Source organism: Sinocyclocheilus anshuiensis, unplaced genomic scaffold (genome assembly GCF_001515605.1).
Source record: "Sinocyclocheilus anshuiensis isolate Anshui unplaced genomic scaffold, SAMN03320099.WGS_v1.1 scaffold961, whole genome shotgun sequence".
NCBI classification, from domain to species: Eukaryota; Metazoa; Chordata; class Actinopteri; order Cypriniformes; family Cyprinidae; genus Sinocyclocheilus; species Sinocyclocheilus anshuiensis.
In genome coordinates this window covers 67,778-87,353 of record NW_015557049.1, presented here as the reverse complement: position 1 = coordinate 87,353, position 19,576 = coordinate 67,778, and the positions used below count along the sequence as shown (strand labels likewise).

At 36.3% G+C, this 19,576-nt stretch overlaps 1 protein-coding gene across 1 annotated transcript in view; it reads right to left on the bottom strand.

Annotated features, from left to right (window-relative positions):
- mdga1 (MAM domain containing glycosylphosphatidylinositol anchor 1) overlaps nt 1–11,985 on the bottom strand; it is a 208,393-nt gene extending 196,408 nt beyond the window's left edge. Inside the window, exons 1-2 of the mRNA XM_016470885.1 lie at nt 11,661–11,985; nt 9,743–9,832 (exon numbers count right to left, since the gene is read on the bottom strand). Of these exons, the coding sequence (XP_016326371.1) occupies nt 9,743–9,809 (67 nt within the window). The 5' untranslated portion in view covers nt 9,810–9,832; nt 11,661–11,985. The remainder of the gene's footprint in view (nt 1–9,742; nt 9,833–11,660) is intronic.
- Between the last annotated feature and the right edge of the window lie 7,591 nt (nt 11,986–19,576).

Here is a 19,576-nt window from a genome sequence, read left to right as displayed (position 1 = left end):
TTCGAAAAAAAAAAGGGGGGGGGGGGATATGTTTTCATGTGATATGTTTTTTATTCACCTAAATAAACATAACACAAACAAAAAACTTGTTTTTGAGTGATCTCACACCCCTACAGCCCCAAATCACAAACAGAAAACATGCGTTTGAGTGATCTCGCATATCTACAGCCCCTAATCACACACACACGCCTCAGTTCTGCTGTGTAGTGATGCTAAAGCATTAATAATGCAGAGCTGTTTGGAGGAGGTGCTGTTTATTCTGCATGGAGAACGAGAGGGAACGAGAAAGAAAAGAGTGAGCTGTACAGAGAAGTTTAGGTAAAGAATCACTGATCGAGGTGAGGAACGCGTGAGCTGAAGGCAAGAAACGTCTGAGGAAGAAGCACTGACAGACAACAGCAAGAACAAACAGATTCTAGATGAATGATGCTGCTCTGAAAGGCTGAGGGACACACAGACAGGAAAGAGAAAAGGAGAATCTGTGGGCTGACAACTCTATCTTCCTGCAACCACGCAACATGCTCGATTCCAAAAAGTTATGCTGCCTCCGTCAGGCAAAGCAAGCTGCTCATGTGAAGCGTTCCCTGTACATATGTCAGTCCTGTGGGTTGTCATTACCTCATCATGATCTCATCGTAGCCTCCTTTGGCCGTGTACGGGCCGTCAGGTGCTTGGAGCTACTGAAAGCATGTGACCACATTGTAAACACATGCAAGGGGGTCCGGGTTTGGCTGCTAAACTTTGGGAAAAGGCCCCTGCTGGTAGATGCCACAACTACATATGCAAAAAAGCATATTTTTCTACTGATGACCATTAGAAATTGTCAAAACTCAAAATTTGAACAAAACAAAAGCAAATAAAACAGAATTATTACTGAAAACTTAACCAAGCCAGGAACAAAGCAAGCAAAGATAAGAGCTACAGGTCACATAGGCTACTTCTGGAAGAGCTGTGCTTGGAGATGAAGGGCAATGCAAACCGCTCTCTTCAGGTGTATTACAGCTAACAAATTTATATGTACATCAACAAAGAGAGAAATGTGGGTTAAATGCACCTGATGATGTCAGGATTTGGCATAAGCAACTACAGTAGAACGGAAACTGTGCCAAACATGAAGAGGGGATGTTTGTTATGCTAATGGAGGTGCTAATGCTAATGGAATACAGGTCAAGTTAATCAAGTCTGTAAATCACGTGAAAGTAGGTTAGACTAAACCGATCAGACAGTCTGATGTGCTGCTGCTACTTTGTTTAGTGAAAATTAAGTCTAGTCACCCAGGATTTTATCTCGAGTCCATATGATCTCATTGCAAGACTCATACCCACATAAACATTTAACCTTATAATACAGTTTTATTATTATTGTATTTAATCTGCCTTGGCAATGTAAAACCAGCCATTCCAGAAATATGAGCATAAACTACTTCGAAATACAGTTTGGGGTCAGTAAAATATTTTAATGTTTGTTAAAGATGTCTCTTGTGCTCAACAAGGTTGCATTCATTTGAATAAAAATACAGTAAAAATAGTAATTTTGTCAAATTTAAAAGAACTGTTTTCTGTTTGAATATATTGTAAAATGTATCATTACTCCACTGCCAAAAGTCCAGAACAATTAAGGATTTTTAAGTTTTTTTTGTCTCTTATGCTTACCAAGGCTGCATTTATTTGATCAAAAATATAGTTTTGTGAAATATTATTACAATTTAACATATCCCTATTTAAATATATTTTAAAATGTAATTTATTTCTGTGATAGCAAAGCTGAATTTCCAGCAGCAATTACTCCAGTCTTCACTGTCACATGATCCTTCAGAAATAATTCTAATATGCTGATTTGCTACTCAAGAAACTTTTATTCTTTTCATATTTTTGTGGAAATCATAATACATTTTAAGAGGAAACTTCAAAAGAACAGCATTTATTTGAAATATAAATCTTTCGTAACATTATGAATGTCTTTAATGTTTCTTTTGATCAATTTAATGTATCCTTGCTGAAAACAAATCAATCAGCTTGTAACACTCCAAAGAGAAAGGAAAAATTGAAATCGCATCATATGACCCCTTTAAAATGAAAGATCTTACTGACCCCAAACTTTTGAACAGGACTGTATGTTATGGGATCATAACATGTAGGTCAAAGGTTGTGGTAAAGCAGGAGGTGATGGATGACAGATTGAATGGAAAGACAAGGAATCCTATGAATGACAGACTCCAGTTTCTCTTTCTGGAGTTTTCTGATAAACGGGGACAAACAGCAGTCATCTTCATCTCAAACCCTTTCTTCCAGTCCACACACAAACTACTGGGTAAAGCTTAGAGGTGGGAATATGTTTCTCAGAGATGATGCCCATGGTCAGGTGAATGTTACGCTTACACCATATACTTGTCTATATACTTCTGTCTCTCTTCATGACCTTTCCACCAAATCACTTCCCGAACAAATATCTGCCAGTATCTCACTGCCTGAAACTGATGTTTTTTTCCCTCAACCACAAAAAAGACATACACACCTCAAACACATGTAAGAGATGAATGAGAGGAGCTGTGTTGTATTATTGAACACAAGAGCTGGTCTTGAGAATTCGGTTCTGTCTCTTCAGAGAATTCTAGGGATGTAACGATTCACTCAACTCACGATTCGATTCGATTCACGATTTTGATTTCACGATTCGATTCGATACGATTCGTGTGTGTGTGTGTGTGTGTGTGTGTGTGTAAAACTTGTTTTTGAGATCCTTCATATTCTGTGTGCAGACCAGTTCACAGCAGTGATAGAAATTAATCCGTTCCAATAAATTTAAATTGATTTTTACATTTTATGGGCATTTTTACCATTATAAAGCCTTTTTTTTTCTAAAAGTGTGCATCATATTTTGAGTCAAATTCTTACATTTAATCAGTCAATTAGAATAAAAGACATTTGGGCTGTTCAGACATACAGTACATTCATATAAACTCTTACCCCTAAATGAATCGCGATTTGTTTAGCATCTCAACCGATTTGAATCGTCACATATTTGAATCGATTTTCAACCAGCTCGCGGTTAATCATTACATCCCTAGAGAATTCTGTTTTTATATTGAATTATGCTGTACCAGACATCTGCACTTTTGGACAGCACTCTCATGACCTTAGTGTGGTGAGAAAGAAAGAAATTAAAGAAAAAAAAGAGTGTTGTAAATGACACTGTGAACAATTATACACTAAAAATAAAGCCTCTTTGTGTAGAATTTCCATGTAGTTGTGACTGGTTACAGATTGCCGTAAATGAAAGTTAGGCAATTATTTTTTACGACTGATCATTGCTGACATTTTCAAATACTCAAGTACTAGTTCTGATCTCTAATCAATTCACACTGTATGCCTTTGTCTTTGCAAATGCTTTTAAAACGCTTCCATGTTTGACTAAGCGGTGTTCAAGAGTGTTTGATGTGATCAGCACTAGCACTTGAGTAGGGCTGTAGCTATCGATTATTTTAGTAATCGAGTATTCTACCGATTATTCCATCGATTAATCGAGTAATCGGATAAGAAGTCATTTTTCTTTATTAAAGAGCAATACTAAATATACAAGAGATAAGATAGCTCTCTTAAAATAAACAATTAATTTGTTTTCTTTTTAGAAAAATTCACATTTTTTTTGCTGAAATTGCATACATTAATAACCATGAAAACTAAACCCATTTAATTGCCAAATTACATTCAAAATGCAAATACAAATATATCAATAAAATAAATAAATAAAAAACAAAAATCGATTTCACATTACTTTAAAAAAGGTAAACAGTATAAACTAAAACTAAGGCATAAATCAAAATAATAGTAATAAAAATAATAATAAAACCTAATTTCCCACACAGAGGGACATGAATGCATTTAACCTGCAGTTACAAATGCATAAATAATATTTTGTTATTTTAAACACAAAACACTGAATACTGATATTTAAAATTATTTTAAAAACGAAAAGATACTTTAAATGTCAAATTAAAAACCGCCAGTAGGTGGCAGCAACTCACTGTTATGAAGTGATTCATTTAAGCGATTGAACCGAATAATTTAAACAGGTGATTCATTCAGGAACGAAACGCCGTCATGTTGCTCAGAGACATATATATATATATACTATATTTATCAGTCTGGCGAGTAAACAACAAAATTCACTAGCCAATGGCGATTCAATTGCCAAGGTGTTCGTAGAGGGCTGATATACTTATTTTGTTTGTTTACACACGTTTTCTACTAAATGAAAACCTTGAGAAATAACGTAATGTTGTTTTAGAACTAGGGCTGAAGCTATCGAATATTTGAGTAATCAAGTATTCTAATCGATTAATCGAGTAACCGGATAATAATTTGTTTTTTTCTTTATTAAAGAGCAATACTAAATATACAAGAGATAAGATAGCTCTCTTAAAATAAACAATTAATTTGTTTTCTTTTTAGAAAAATTCACATTTTTTTTGCTGAAATTGCATACATTAATAACCATGAAAACTAAACCCATTTAATGTATTTAATTGCCAAATTACTTTCAAAATGCAAATACAAATATATCAATAAAATAAATAAAATAAAAATATAAATAAAAAAATGAAATAAATAAAACAAATCACTGTTAATAAGTGAGTCATTGCGATTGAACCGAATCATTTAAACGGGTGATTCATTCAGGAACGAAACACCGTCATGTTGCTCAGAGATGCAAAACAGTGCTGTGGCTTTGGATCTTTTTTTTTTGGCAAAAACAGGCAATATAGTGTCTAAAACGTAAGTCTCTTAATATTACCTTCTTGTTTATTGAACTGTTGAATAAAATTACATTTGTAATCATGCTGATTTTAGAGGTGAAAACTGGCACACTTCGTGGGATATTGACTAACGTTCTTTCTGTGGTATTTTTATGCACAATGGCGCTTAGTCTTTCACAAAACATAACTAACGTAAGGACATCATAACTAGCCACCATATTGATTTACGATCTTAAATATGTCCAGCACTTTGTTTTACAGTCTATGGTCCAGCGTTTATCGGGTTGTGCGTCAGTTATAATGGTCTGTGGGGAAACACGGTGTTCCGTGTGTAGTTACAGTAAATGGACTAAACGAAGCCTCGATGATTTTTTGTATACGAGTTACTCAAGGTATTCGAGGAATCGTTTCAGCCCTACACTTGAGTATTTGAAAGTGACAAATAAAATAAAAATAAACCAGGATATAACCCACACTTATCAGAAAAATTGCAAATATTGCCGTTTTAAACTGCTGTGGTTCTCAAACCTTTTTGGTTACTCTACTCCTTTAAACCTTTTTTAAAATCTGGCATAGACACGCTTTGTGTTGCTGTTGAAGTGAAGTGGCGTTCTTCTATGACGGGCTTGATGAGACGGTGCAAAGTCAACGGTCTAAAGAAGAAAGATTCAGAGGAATTGGCATTCGGTGCCACTTTATAGAAAGCAGAGATCCAGCCACCATTCACATGCTTGAATGCTGCCGCCACAGCTATTTCCCCACAGTATCTATGAGCCCTACACTTTGAGAACCACTGCCTCAAAGTGATAATATTCATACTTTAAGCACTAATAAGTACCCTTTAAGGAACTCATTTGCATCCTTTAGGGGTAGATAAGGTACAACGGTGTACCTTTGAGGGTACTGCCCCTATAAAAGTAGTTGCAACTAATGCCCTTAGTCTTTTTGGATAGTCTTTGATGGTATTTTCGTCCCCCTGCCCAGATTCTCATGCATTAGTCAAAGCATGCCAACTGTTCACTCTCACAATCTCTTTGTCATGTCCGCCTGTGGACACGCACACATCACCTTCTGTCCATTCACACTGCACACAACCCACACTGCTTTGTGTCTAAGCCACCATTCACCGCTGACCTATATCCAGACATAACCAGGTGAAAAAATATGCTCTGAGTTGCTTTCAGTGTCATAAAATTCAGCTTCAGGGCAGATCTCCAACGATCCCCGGGAGAATCTCCTTCGCTGACACATACAAGCCATGGGCCGCTAAAGCTAAAATAAAACTGCAGTTGCCATAGGGCAAACATACTGACCCACAGGTTAATATAATTTTAGCAGGGTGACAAACACACACACACACACACACACACACACATCAAAAACTACACAGTGAATAAGCAAAAGCAGAGACAGTGACAGAGGCAGAGAACTGGAGAGAAACACAGTACAGATGGGAAGAGGAAGATGAAAAGAGTGACAAATCAGAGAAGAGGGAGACCAAAGAGATAGGCCAATCACAGGCCATGAGGAAAAAAGCGAGTGAGAGAGATAGTCTGATGAGATAGTAATGAAATCAATCAGCTGCATGGAGAAACATAGACTTAAGACATAAGCACATTTGTGCAGGATAGAGAGAGATACGGGATAGACGGCGAATCTTCTGAGAGGTGGAACATAGAAAAATTTAAACTGAATATTCAGGTCATATTTCATCCCAAAAATTAAAAGAAAAAAATATGATTTGCTAAAAGAAAATATGAAATGCAGTTCACAATCATAAAAAATTGCCCAATTATTTAGGGCAGGGTTTTTTAAGTTGGCTGAAAAGGAAAGTTATTAACAGGTTATTTATGCACCATAAGAACAGAAACATTATATTATAAAGTAAACAGGGTCATTATTCAAGTTGATTTTTGAATTTTTTTAGTAGCTTTTTCCAAAGTAAATTACAAAAATTAATGTATTACTGTATTACCAATTAATGCACTTTTTTTATGTTAACAGAGTTAAAATGACACTTTTTGATTATTGTAAAGTAATGAAAATCAAATCAGCATAGCTATAGAAAATAATATGAATTACCAAAATAAAAAACTAATATTAATAATAATAAATAAAAAGTTAAATATCCAGACATTTTTTTAGGTAGGGAAAAGTCACAATAAAAACAATGGTCTTAACAATATGCCACAATGTCATAACATATCACCAAATAGGCACAAAAAAGGTCTCAACAATATGCTTCATTTACAAATAATAAATAAGAATAAATGTTAATATATAATAATATATCATTTTAATATATAATAAATTAATAAAATAAGATAAAATAATAAATAAAATAAAATAAAATAAAATAAAATAAAATAAAATAAAACCTAGATGACCTGGAAATATTTTTTTAGAGTTAGAATTAGAGTTTAACCCAGTAAATATAAAACATCTTAACACGGATTAAAGTCGTGATCACAGAGAGTTAACAGCCCCCATAACAGAGACATAAAGTGGGAAGAGGAGTGCATCCGAAGTCTCTCTCACTCTGGGGCTTTGCCGCCCTTAATTAACCGAGCTGGCATTCTCTCTCACACCGTAAAGGAGAGAACTTAATCCACTGCCAGCAAGGAGGCCTTCACAACAAAATTAAACTTGGTGAACTCGCATGACTAAAAGTAATAAAGACTAAAAAGGTCAGTCAACATTGTCTTACAGTGATTGGCGTAGAAACGTATGGCATGACATTCATTTTAAAAGTCAGGTGAGATGGTGTGTGCATGATGAGATAAGAAGATAAGAAGACAAGGGTGTGAGAGAAAGACAGAGGCACACAGAAAGACACAATCTGGCTACAGATAAAGTAATAAAGTAAATGAATATTCTCAGTGAAATACAAGCATATAATTTCAACTCGTCCCGCATTTTACTAAAAATGTAATTCTCAACTGAATTATATACAATCCACATAAGCAGAGGCAAATATCACATTTGCATTCTTTATTTCTTAAGTATATGGAACTAAAACACAGCTGGTTTTACACAAAGATGGATGTATTAATATGATGCAATGCAGATATCACTGAAATCCCACCAAATCGCAATGTCTTAAAGGGGTCATATGACGTTGCTAAAAAATAACATTATTTTGTGTATTTGGTGTAATGAAATGTGTTCATGTGGTTTAGGTTCAAAAAACACATTATTTTCCACATACTGTACATTATTGTTTCTCCTCTATGCCCCGCCTTTCTGAAACGCATCGATTTTTACAAAGCTCATCGGTCTGAAAAGCAAGGTGTGCTCTGATTGGCCAGCTATCCAGTGCGTTGTGATTGGCCGAATACCTCAAGCGTGTGACGGAAGAAATGTTACGCCCCTACCATACTGTGATGCCGTGTCCCGGCCGGAGCGATGAGACAAAAACATTAAAACCCATTATAAACGAGGCATTTGTTGCATCCAGTGGGGACATAATTACTTATTATAATGATACTGTCTTTTTACGTGTTGCGTTGCATTGCGCCGCGTAAGCATAAAACCATGTCTGTATTTGTGATCGGAGAAATGACAAACAACAAGCGCTACTCTACACTGCTCAAAACTCGTGTTTGAATCATCAGTGGCAAATCCTTTAAATATGAAAACGTTCTTACAGGCTGTGAGTCAGCATTATTTGTCAGAACAGTCGGCATTGTAGGCTACTCTCCCAGGAGACAGTCCTCGTCCTCCGTAAAATGCGTTGCACACATCTGAATTTTTGGTTTGGACTGTTCTGGAACAGTGTTGTAAATACAACTTAACCACTGATTTCTAGTTGTGTCCTCTTTTGAAAGGCGAAACAAAGTAGTTTCGCGTTCACAATTCTTTCTTTGCGTGAACATTTGGCCGGTGTTATGCAAATCTTCCCACACAGTGACGTAGACATGTGGGGGAGTGTTTAAACGAGGCGTTTTAGGAGGGCGTCTTAACTTTTATTAAGAATATCTCTTTGGCTTTGAGACTTTGGTCTTTGCAACTTTAGGGATCTTATCTATTCACGAACAGCTTGTAACACTCCAAAGAGAAAGGAAAACTTGAAATCGCATCATATGACCCCTTTAATCATATTTGTGACATCACGACTTTACTACACAAAAAATGGATGAAGATCCTACAGAGAGTGAATCCTTAAGAGTTCACCGTTAACTTGGTATTTGAGCTTTTAACAACAAATAACAAACCAAATAACCTTTTTTTAATATGGCATAATGTTCCAGAGGCTCTAAATGTTCTCTCAATATGACAAACCGAGACAAGTGTTTCTCTCTTCACCGCACATTTAATTGAGCTCTTTAAGTCCTTTCACAAACTGACAGTAAGTGCAGTAAATGCAGAGGGTACACCAATATAAAAAGATTAATTATGCAAAGAAGAAATCATTTTTGGCAAGCAAAAGCAAGGTGAATGAGTGTCATCCCAGAGAGAAATTACTGCACATTTACGTGAATGCGACCTTGCAGCTAAATAAATGGAGAAAAAACGTGAATCATTCTACAATCTACAATGATCACAATCATTTGATGTAATAAGACTCTTTGAGGAATCCTTCTAAAGATTTCAGCATTCTTATTATAATCATGAAGTATTTATCCTACTTGATAATCTAATTGATCTAACTGAACAGAGTCGTTGAGTTTGTGTTAATAGATTGATATCGCTCTGCAAATCTGTCATATACCTGCTTGTGATGATCTACCACTAGTTTAATCGGTCATCTTTGAAATTACAACAGGCGTAGCACATCTCATAAAACAGAAATAACAATGTCGGAATGTTCACTGCAATAAATATGCTGAAAACAAAGATGGCACAGTCTTGCCATGCAGGAAATACCATTATTATGGATATCCTGCAACAGAATGCCTTGCAACCACTGTAGCATAACTTGTCAGGCGAGACTAACCCACCCAACCCCTAACCTTAACATTAAAAAGATGCACATTTTCTCCTTACCGTAAACTCCTTGCGTTTGCACGTAGCGATGGAATACAGAAAATAATAAAATCCAGAAAAGCTCCATCTTCAGGTGCGATCCCTCATTACCTGTGGGGAAAACCACGAAAGCACACAATCACTGCACAGGCCACCACAGCACAGCACGAGCTCAGCATTAAAATGAGTGCTCCTGCAGCCAGAATCATGCCATCATCATCATCATCATCATCATCAGAGATTAAAGTAGCCTAACAAAACATTATTCACCAGTTGAAGTATTTTTATCCCTGCATTGTTCCAGTGCATGCATGCATGTTGGGTTAAGAACAGACAATTCATTTGCCAAACCTTGGATTATCTGCAGATTACAGGAGCTGTGCTATTGTTTGATGGGATTGAATGCAGCAATCATGAGTTATTTCTGAAATTGGTGGGCAGTTAAGGACGATCAAATACGTGATTTATTAAACCTGACCGGAATCCAGTATCACACTGGTCAGATCAAGAAAGACATGCACAAGTATTCAACTTTTTGCTGGAAAGCCAAGCTCTATTTTGGCACACAGTAGCTCTTTTCTAGCTCTTGGAACATCTTGGACCAGTATCAAACCAGCTACCAGCAGGTAATACCACTCTAGGATGGTCAAACTGGGTTTTTTTTTGGAAAATGGTAGCTGGTAAGGTAAGGCTAATGGCCATCTTAAAATGGATTTTTCCAAACAGAGGTCTGAGAAATTATGTTAGATGGTTGTTCAACTAACTTTATGACTGGTTTAGACTGTATTTGTTTCATTTGAACATCAAATAGAGCATTTAGTAACTAACATCATTTTCCGCTCTAGGATCCCAGGCAGAACATTGACAAAAATAATTCATGACATTATTTAGCACTTTATAGATGTACATAACACTAATATTTCACAAAAAAAATGTATTAATGAATCTCAACAATAGAAAAATCTCTAAAGAAGTTCTTCAAAAATAGTCATTACTATAATACACTGCAATACTAAATACACAAGTATTAGCAAGTGGGCTATAATTTGAATAGGCTACATGACATACACTACATCACTTAATCTGTAGTAAAACATCTTTAAAACTAAATTCAAACGTTTTCTGTGATATAGTTGCCATTTGTACCTCTCAAATAAAGTGATTACAGTAGGCTACTTCTGTTTCGTCCTTGTTCAATTCTATACTTATCCTAAAGGAAAGTCCTCGAACCGCGTACTGTTGCTATAGTAACCGCCTCAGGCGACCGCGACTCCGTTTCCAATATGCTACTAACTTGTAAATCTTACTTTCGTGGTCATTAAAATGCTGTTAAAAGTAACGTGCACGTATGCTTTTAAGACCATAAACCATTTTTTACTTTTTTGAAGGTTCAACCCTTAATTAAGAGTACGTCAAACCCCCCCGACGTCGCACACTTTCCGGTAGGACCAAACCTGTGGTAAGTGTACTCGAAATGACTTTGGATTAAAGCACCACCTCAGTGACAGATCAGGATAATAATTAAAGAGTCCTGCGAGATTCATGGCAGAATTTCTCAACAGTCTGAAGTTTAAATTCATGAACACTTGGGTCACACATCTGAACAGGATTCGTTACATTTATCAGCTTGCAGGGCTAAAAATCACACACAAAGTTCTCTCGTGTCTAGTATGCACTATAAAAAGTGAGAATGTGCGGCAACTTCTACCTAATTTTAATGTTCCAATTAAATCCCACTGATGTCATTTAAGCAGTCACGCTATTTAAGACTTGAATAAACCAATGAAGCGCATTTTAGGATATATCTCACAAAACATATTTCTACTGTATGCATTCTTGGGTGTGGACATCGAGCGTTCACAAGCATTCACATTTAGACTGTTTCAAACACTCAAAGCTCTTTTCAGAATAAAATATTCCGATATAAAGTAGCGCTTACCTTTCTCTATGGGGGTTCAGCCTGTAGATCGCTGCCTTTCTAAATAATTCCCTTAGCAAAGAACGACTTTCAGCAGAACAGAGTTCCAGGTGTTTAGTTTGTTGCGTGTTCAGCAGGAGCGCACCGATGTCTCTCCGTCCAGAAAATGGAGACAAAATTCCAACACATTCTTCCAGGCAACTTCAACTGATGTGAAACTCTTGAAGGCGGCACGCATCCACACATCCAAGGGCGAAATCGTGGAAAGCAGCAGTCCGATGCGATGCGAGCTCTGTAAGTGACTGATTGCAACTCTTGTCCTGTGATGTTCTTCTATCAGATGTGTGCTCATCGATGGCTCTCTCAAGAGTGAGGCGGATGGAGAGGTTGCGCGTCTTTGCGCATCAGTGTGGAGATGCGCGCACAGATCTCTCTGGGTAATGCGCGTCTGATATCTCAACGGGCTTCTGGAGAGTCTCTGCGTAAAGCTTGTCCAGCTCTGGTCTCGGTAATGAGTGGGTTTTTCAGAAGGGTCCGGGGTCTAAACTGTATAAACTCTCGGCTTTTTCCAATAGTATTTTGGTGGAATCTCCAGCCAATTAAAGCTGCGCAGCTGCAAACGGAGGACTCGCCCCGGATCCCGGAGGGCCAATTAAATAAGAAAGAAGAAGAAAAAAACTCACAATGTCTCTGCCACCCCTCCTCTTTATTCCCCTCTCTCCTCCACCCGCTTTCTACTCCATCTCCCCTTCCATCAGTTTCTCAGTGTCTGTCGTCACTGATGGTGTGGACACTTTTTGAACTAAAGCGCGCTGTTGCTCGTGACCAATAGGTGGCGTGTTTGAGCTAATTATAATTCCAGAGAGCGCTCACCATCACCCCTGCCCTTATTCATAAGGGAAAATAACAAATTGTGCATCAGGTCGGGCTCAGCTATCCGTTATATCAAGACATCGTGTGTGGTGTCAGTGTTGTCTTTTGGTTTTGTTTCGAGGTAAAACTAACTAAAACATGTCTATGTCACATTTCACCCTAGAATCAAAAGAAAAAGATAGAATTATAAAATAAAACATTTATAAATATATTTTGCCTAAAAATTTACTTTCATTATTTGATGGCATTTTTTTCTCCAGATTCTCATGTTCTACTTTTTTTTTTTTTTCATATTATTTTTATTTAAATCATCATAAAAGGTAGTACAACAAGCTTTCATTGCTTCAAGTAAAATACATTTATTATTTCGGTTACACTTTACTTGAAGGGGTGTGCATAAGACTGACATGACACCTACATAATCATGACATGACACATGTCATGAATATGAAGGTTTTTTTATGCATGTTTATGACAACTGTCATTAAGTGTCATTTGCTCAGTTATGTCATTTTTAATGCAAATATGACATTATTTGACCTAACCCTAACCTACCCCTACCCCTACCCTTACCCCTAACCATAGCCCATAACAAAGACATCTCAAATAATGTCATCTTTGCATTAAAAATGATATAACTGAGCAAATGACACTTAATGACAGTTGTCATAAACATGCATAAAACCTCCTTCATATTCATGACATGTGTCATGTCATGATTATGAAGGTGTCATGTCAGTCTTATGCACACCCCTTCAAGTAAAGTGTTACCATTATTTCTTACTTTGGGTTTTTGGGGTAAAATATAAACTGGACACTGGATTTATTTATTTAGTTAGTTAGTTCATTTGTATTTCAGTAATTTGGGGGTCAAATATGGTTAATTGCCATGAAAATAATGTTTCAATTTTGGTCCTATATAAGTTACATATGCTTAAATATCATTTAAAATATGAAGTAGAATATGGTTTCTTATTTTCTTAATTTTCATAAATTTATGACACATTCAGTATCACAGAATGAACACACATTATCATCAAACACGGTAACCTTGGAATAAATTACACCACTGACAAAGCACTGTAAAACACATTTTGACAGCTAATCTAAAAATGCTTCAGGTAATCTCTAAATTAACAGTTGTTAAAGTCAAAAATATTACTTGTTATGAATGTAACAACCTGACTACAGTATATTAAATTACAGCAAAGAAAGTAATTTTAAGGTTCAGATTATAGGTAGAAAAAGGCACAAAATGCACGTCTCTGTAGAAAAAAAATAAAAGAAAAAAAGAACAGTCACTTTTAAAGTGCTCAAAAAGAATGACAGACTCAGTAATGGCATTTTTAGCTCAGAAACACTCTCTGCCTGTCAGTCATTCTGCATGTCGCAGTGTGCTGACCAAGCGGCAACCTTCCGCTCTCTCTCGTGAAGCCAACAAGGAAGTGACTTAAACTGTAATTCATCGACTTGCCGCTAGAGGCTGGCTGCAAAAGCGAGTCAATCCCATAGACTCCCCATGTTAAAATGCCCAACTTTACAGCAGAAAAAAAACGTTTACAGCCTGGTTCAAAAAATAATTTTGGTCTATATAGCTAATTTTGCCATTCATGACAACTGTGAGGGGGGTGAATTTTTTTATAACTCAAAATAACTTTAAATTATATCAAGCCTTTAAGTTCTGCATAATTAAGGGCGTGGCCACTTGAGTGACAGGTGGATTGCCTGCTGTCACCACCGTCGAGCTAGGTGGGCGTGGTTTCAGTAACCAGCTCCCGCCTCTTTGCCCATTTTCGATTATCCAGGAGTGACGCGTGGTGACGCGCTGCCAAGATGGCGATGGCCGGCTCCGCCCACTTTGAGCTTCAAAAACCCTCTTCGGAAATCAACGGGTGATGGCACTACGTCCATGTTTTTATACAGTCTATGGTGCTGACCTGTCTTTGGAGGACGGGGTTTATTGACAAACTGCATTTTTTGCATAAAATTAAATGAAATAATTGTTCTGAGAACCACACAAATCTCTGTGAAAGTAGAAAACAGCAACAAAAAAAAAAAAACAGTCACTTGCTCAAAAAAGAGTGACAGTAATGGCACTTTTCAGGCCCATCAGAAACACTCTCTGCACGTCAATCCTTCTACATGTCAGAGTTTGCTCACCTGTCTTTAGAGGGCGGGGTTCCCATTCTCAAACCCACTGGGAAGATCTCCTGCCTGGGACAGAGAGAAATTAAACATCAGTTTGATGCACAGAAATTAATAAATCAGTTCCAGGATGTACTGTCGAAGAAACTGCCAGCCTGTCTAAATCCTCCTCCCTTTCCCTATCTCCGTCTTCCTCCCATTTTTGAGAGACAGCCAGCAGCCTTGGCAAGGATTGTGAAGAGAACATCATAGTTTAGTTCATCACAGTAAATGTGTGTGAGAGTCTGGCAGAGCCGGACTGGCGGCTGACATGCACGCTGCGCGCCCCAGGTGTGTCCTCTCCTGCCCAGGGCTAGCGCATGGCACATGAAAGCGGGATGAGTGCTCTCTGGACCAGAGTGGAAGACAGAGAAATACTCTGGCCAAATAAATGTGTGAGCCAGGGGAATGCTGTCAGCAAGCATGTGTCAGTGTGTGGGAGTATGTCAGCTTTCGCAGACTCCTCTTGTGCTGGCCACAAAGGAGTACACTTCTCTTACTTCAAATTGAAAATATCCTCAATGAGACGTTAATTAATGGAATGCTCTCCATACAGTTTGCAGCGCCACAAATCCCTCAGCTTCTTCTTGTTTATACATATTTAACATTTCAAGGGAAAGTTCACGCAGAACTGAAAATTCTGACATCGTTTACTCCCCTTTCTTCTGTGCGACAGAAAGTGAAAAATATCGAATAATGAAAATGTTGTCTATACAACTTATGTGCTGCCCTCTGTCCATAACATTTGCTTAATGTTTTTCTGAAGCCATATGATAAGTACAGACCCAAATGCAAACAGCTCTTTACTGAAAATCTTGCTTTCTGTCATAGCTCTCAAATGCCTCACTTTCACTTATTCATACTTTTTGTGTTTTTGGCATCACTGACATCAAGCTTGGCATATGTCATATTTACTATACAGTACATGTGTGAGATTGAGAGGTAAAGCAAAGAGCAAGCTTTTCAGTGAATAATGAATACGTGACTTCAGAAGACTGGACATTTTTGAAAAAGTCTGCAGATTTGATGGATACAGGAACAAAGGATAATTAATTGATTTTGTAATTAAGATTTGAATTTTAATAATTTCTTATTGATAAAAAATATAAGAACTTTCTTTTTCAAATTTCAGAACTTTCTCTTTGTAACTTATAAAGAAAAGACATCTGTTGGTGACATTAGGCATGAAGAATTACTGCATAAATCATACATTAGGGAGGCACTACAGCAGAACAGGGTAAAACATATATTCAATATTCCTATGAAATATGAGATATGCCTAAAATATTTACAAATGATTACATTATTATATCATTATTACAATTTCATTTAGTATTACAGATTGCTCTCAGAAACACTACTTAATATAAAATAATAACTATGACTAAAACAAAAAGTTAGGAACATCCGCAAATTCAAAGTACAGTAAATATTACACATACAGATTATTCTGTAATATGCTTTATAATTTAGTTGAGAACCAATGTGCAAAGAATGTTTTATGTGTGTTTTGTGGAAGCTGATTATGTCTGTACTGGGAAAAAAAAGTTTTAATATTTAGGCTATATGAATATATAAATTATCTACAAATACTTAAACTCAAATGGATACCTGGACAATTTTCAATCTGGTTTCCGGCCGCATCACAGCACAGAGACAGCGCTCATTAAGATAATAAATGATATTCGCTTAAATTCTGAATCTGGCAAAATATCAAAATATCTGGCAAAATAATAATAAATAATAGTGCTGCGTTTGACACTGTCGATCATAACATACTACTACAGCCTTGTTTTATTGTTGTGATTATTTTTTTCTTTTCTTTTATGTAAAGCACTTTGAATTACCATTGTGTATGAAATGTGCTATATACAGTAAATAAACTTGCCTTGCCTTGCCTTGCCTTGCCTTGCCTATATGCATACACACCAGGGCTGGACTGGGACAAAAAAATCAGCCAAGGCATTTTTCACAAAACTTAAGTCACTTGGATATATTTTTAGCAATAGCCAAAAAAAAAACATTGTATGGGTCAAAAGTATCGATTTTTCTTTTATGCCAAAAATCATTAGGATATTAAGTAAAGATCATGTTACACACTACCATTCAAAAGTTTGGGATAAGTAAGAAATTAATACTTTTATTTAGAAAGGATGCATTAAATTGATCAAAGGTGTGAGTAAAGTCATGTATACTGTTACAAACATTTTTCAATTAAAATAAATGCTGTTCTATTGAAACTTCTGTTTATTAAATAATTAAAAATAAAAATGTATCACAGTTTCCACAAAAATATTAAGCAGCACAGCTGTTTTCAACACTGATAATAAGAAATGTTTCTGAAAAGAAATGTTTGAGCAGCAAATCGGCATATTAGAATGATTTCTGAAGGATCATGTGACACTGAAGACTGGAGTAATGATGCTGAAAATTCAGCTTTGCGTCACAGAAATAAATTATATTTTAAACTATTCAAATAGAAAACAGTTATTTTAAACTGTAATAATATTTCACGATATTACTGTTTTAACAGCATTTATGATCAAAAAAAGATATGCATGCAACAAAAGAACTATCCCAGAACCTCTACAAATACAGGAAAAAAGGACTAAAAACACTATTGTTGGCAAGCGTAAAGTAACACTTGTGCTGAACTGATCTAATACAGAAGCGTTTACAGAGTCTGCCAGATGTACAGAAAAATGAACACAGACTTCTGACCAGCAGCACAAAGTTTGGTTAACTCTGCAGCTTTACGCTAGAATGAACACCGAAAACTTCCAGTCTGTAAAATCACGTCAACAGAAAGCATGCAAAAAAGTGGCAGCTTACTAAAACAAGGCTATAATCAAACTGGGTCAGAATAGCAAGGTTGAGTAATTGATTTGAAACAAAGGTTTAAACTCTTTAACTTAGATTTCAATGACATCTTTATAGTCAGACCTGACTGGTCCTCATTTCCTGTTCAGTCAGAGTTCTGGTCTGGTCATCCTCTGGTGTATGTATGTATCAGACTCCAGCTGATACCAGGCCATTATTCAGAGGTATAATTGGCAGAGTGGCGCACGGAGATGCCCTTGGGAGACAACAATTCATAACCCCCTCAAAGCCAATATCCGATACCAGAAAATACGCTGAGACAAGAGACGGGTGTGTGAGAAGAGAGAGAGAGAGAGATGGACTGCTTCATCACAGAGAGAAGTAATGGCTGTGTATTGATTGCTCTCAGCCGAGACTCCGATTTCATGTTTAAAACAACACTGATCCTCATTAGGCCGGGGAGGGAGTACAGAGAGACAAACACTTAGCTATCACTTCCAAGGACACACAAGTGCACAGAGAAAGAGGCGAAACCAGGAAGAAGAGGGGAAACACAAGCAGAGGAACAAATGAGGACAAGAACGGACAGGAGCTTCACTCCTTAAAGGGGTCATAATCATTGATCTTTTGAGGTAAAAGAGTTCAATGTATCATGAAAACATACTGTATCGTTTTCATAAGTCGAAACATCCTCCAGAGTGGAACAGAAAGAGTATTCACTGAAACTAACCTTCTTAAACAACTCATGACCACTCGCCTTTAACACCTATTAGGAATTCAGAAACTCTTTACTGGAAGCCATTTGTAACAAAATAAGACATTAATTATTATTATTATTATTATTCAAAAACAACAACAAAAAAGTAATGAATAAATACAGCACATTTAAGAGTCAAAGAGTGGAAAAATGCCTTAAAAATAGATTCTTTCTTTCTTTCTTTCTTTCTTTATTTATTTATTTAGCAAAAAACCTTGACCAACATTGTAAGTGGACCTCTGGGGGAAAAATACTAAAATACTACTATTAAAATACTATAAATAATACAACAATTACAGATGCATCTCAATAAATTAGAATGTTGTGGAAAAGTTAATTTATTTCAGTAATTCAACTCAAATTGTGAAACTCGTGTATTAAATAAATTCAATGCACACAGACTGAAGTGTTTTTTGAACATTAAAGCATGTCAACATATTCTGTTACACCAAATACACAAAATAATGATCTTTAATAAAGCATCATATGACCCCTTTAATGCTTAAAATAAGAGTGATAAGAGTCATAGAGTGAAAAAAATTCTTAAAGTTAAGTTATTTTTTGCACAAAAACTTGATAACATTATAAGTGGACCTCAGGGGGGAAAACAAATAAATGATAAAACTATTATATGTGACTCTTTCAAAAAGATTCACAAGAGTTCCTTTATCCTGATAATCCTTTATCAGGTTGTCCTGAAGAAGAAGAAAAAAAACAGATTTCTATACAGATAGTGACAGAGAGGCCGAGGGCGAGTGTTTGGAAATCCATAAGCACTACAGCAGACACAGACTAATTCCTGTTTTTTCCCTCTCATTAAGAAGCATTCATTTGGTAGCTGGGCTCTGTATTGATCCACAAGGCCTTGAAAGAGTCAAAAACAGAACTTACTTCAATACACTCTGATAAGAATAAACACACACATAAAGTGAGGGTACACTGTAAGCGTGGGCCACTTTGCTCACTTAAACTTCAAACCCCTGCTCTCCAAAGAAGTGAGCAAATCCAAAGTCAGCAAATGCTAAATGCATAAAGATCCACTTAAATTAAAAAATAAATTTCAGATTTTAAGCATGCTTAGATATTGTAGAAAATAAGACAAAACACTTAAAATGACTGACATGCAGAGAGTGTTTCTGATTGGCTAAAAAGTGTGGGTCGCTCCTCTGATTTTTGAATATAATGCTTAGATTTTTAAATAAATTTATCAGAAAATAAGACAAAAACATCCCAATGCATAAAATGATTGACAAGCAGAGTGTGTTTCTGATCGGCTAAAACAGCATTAGTTCCTCCTGATATG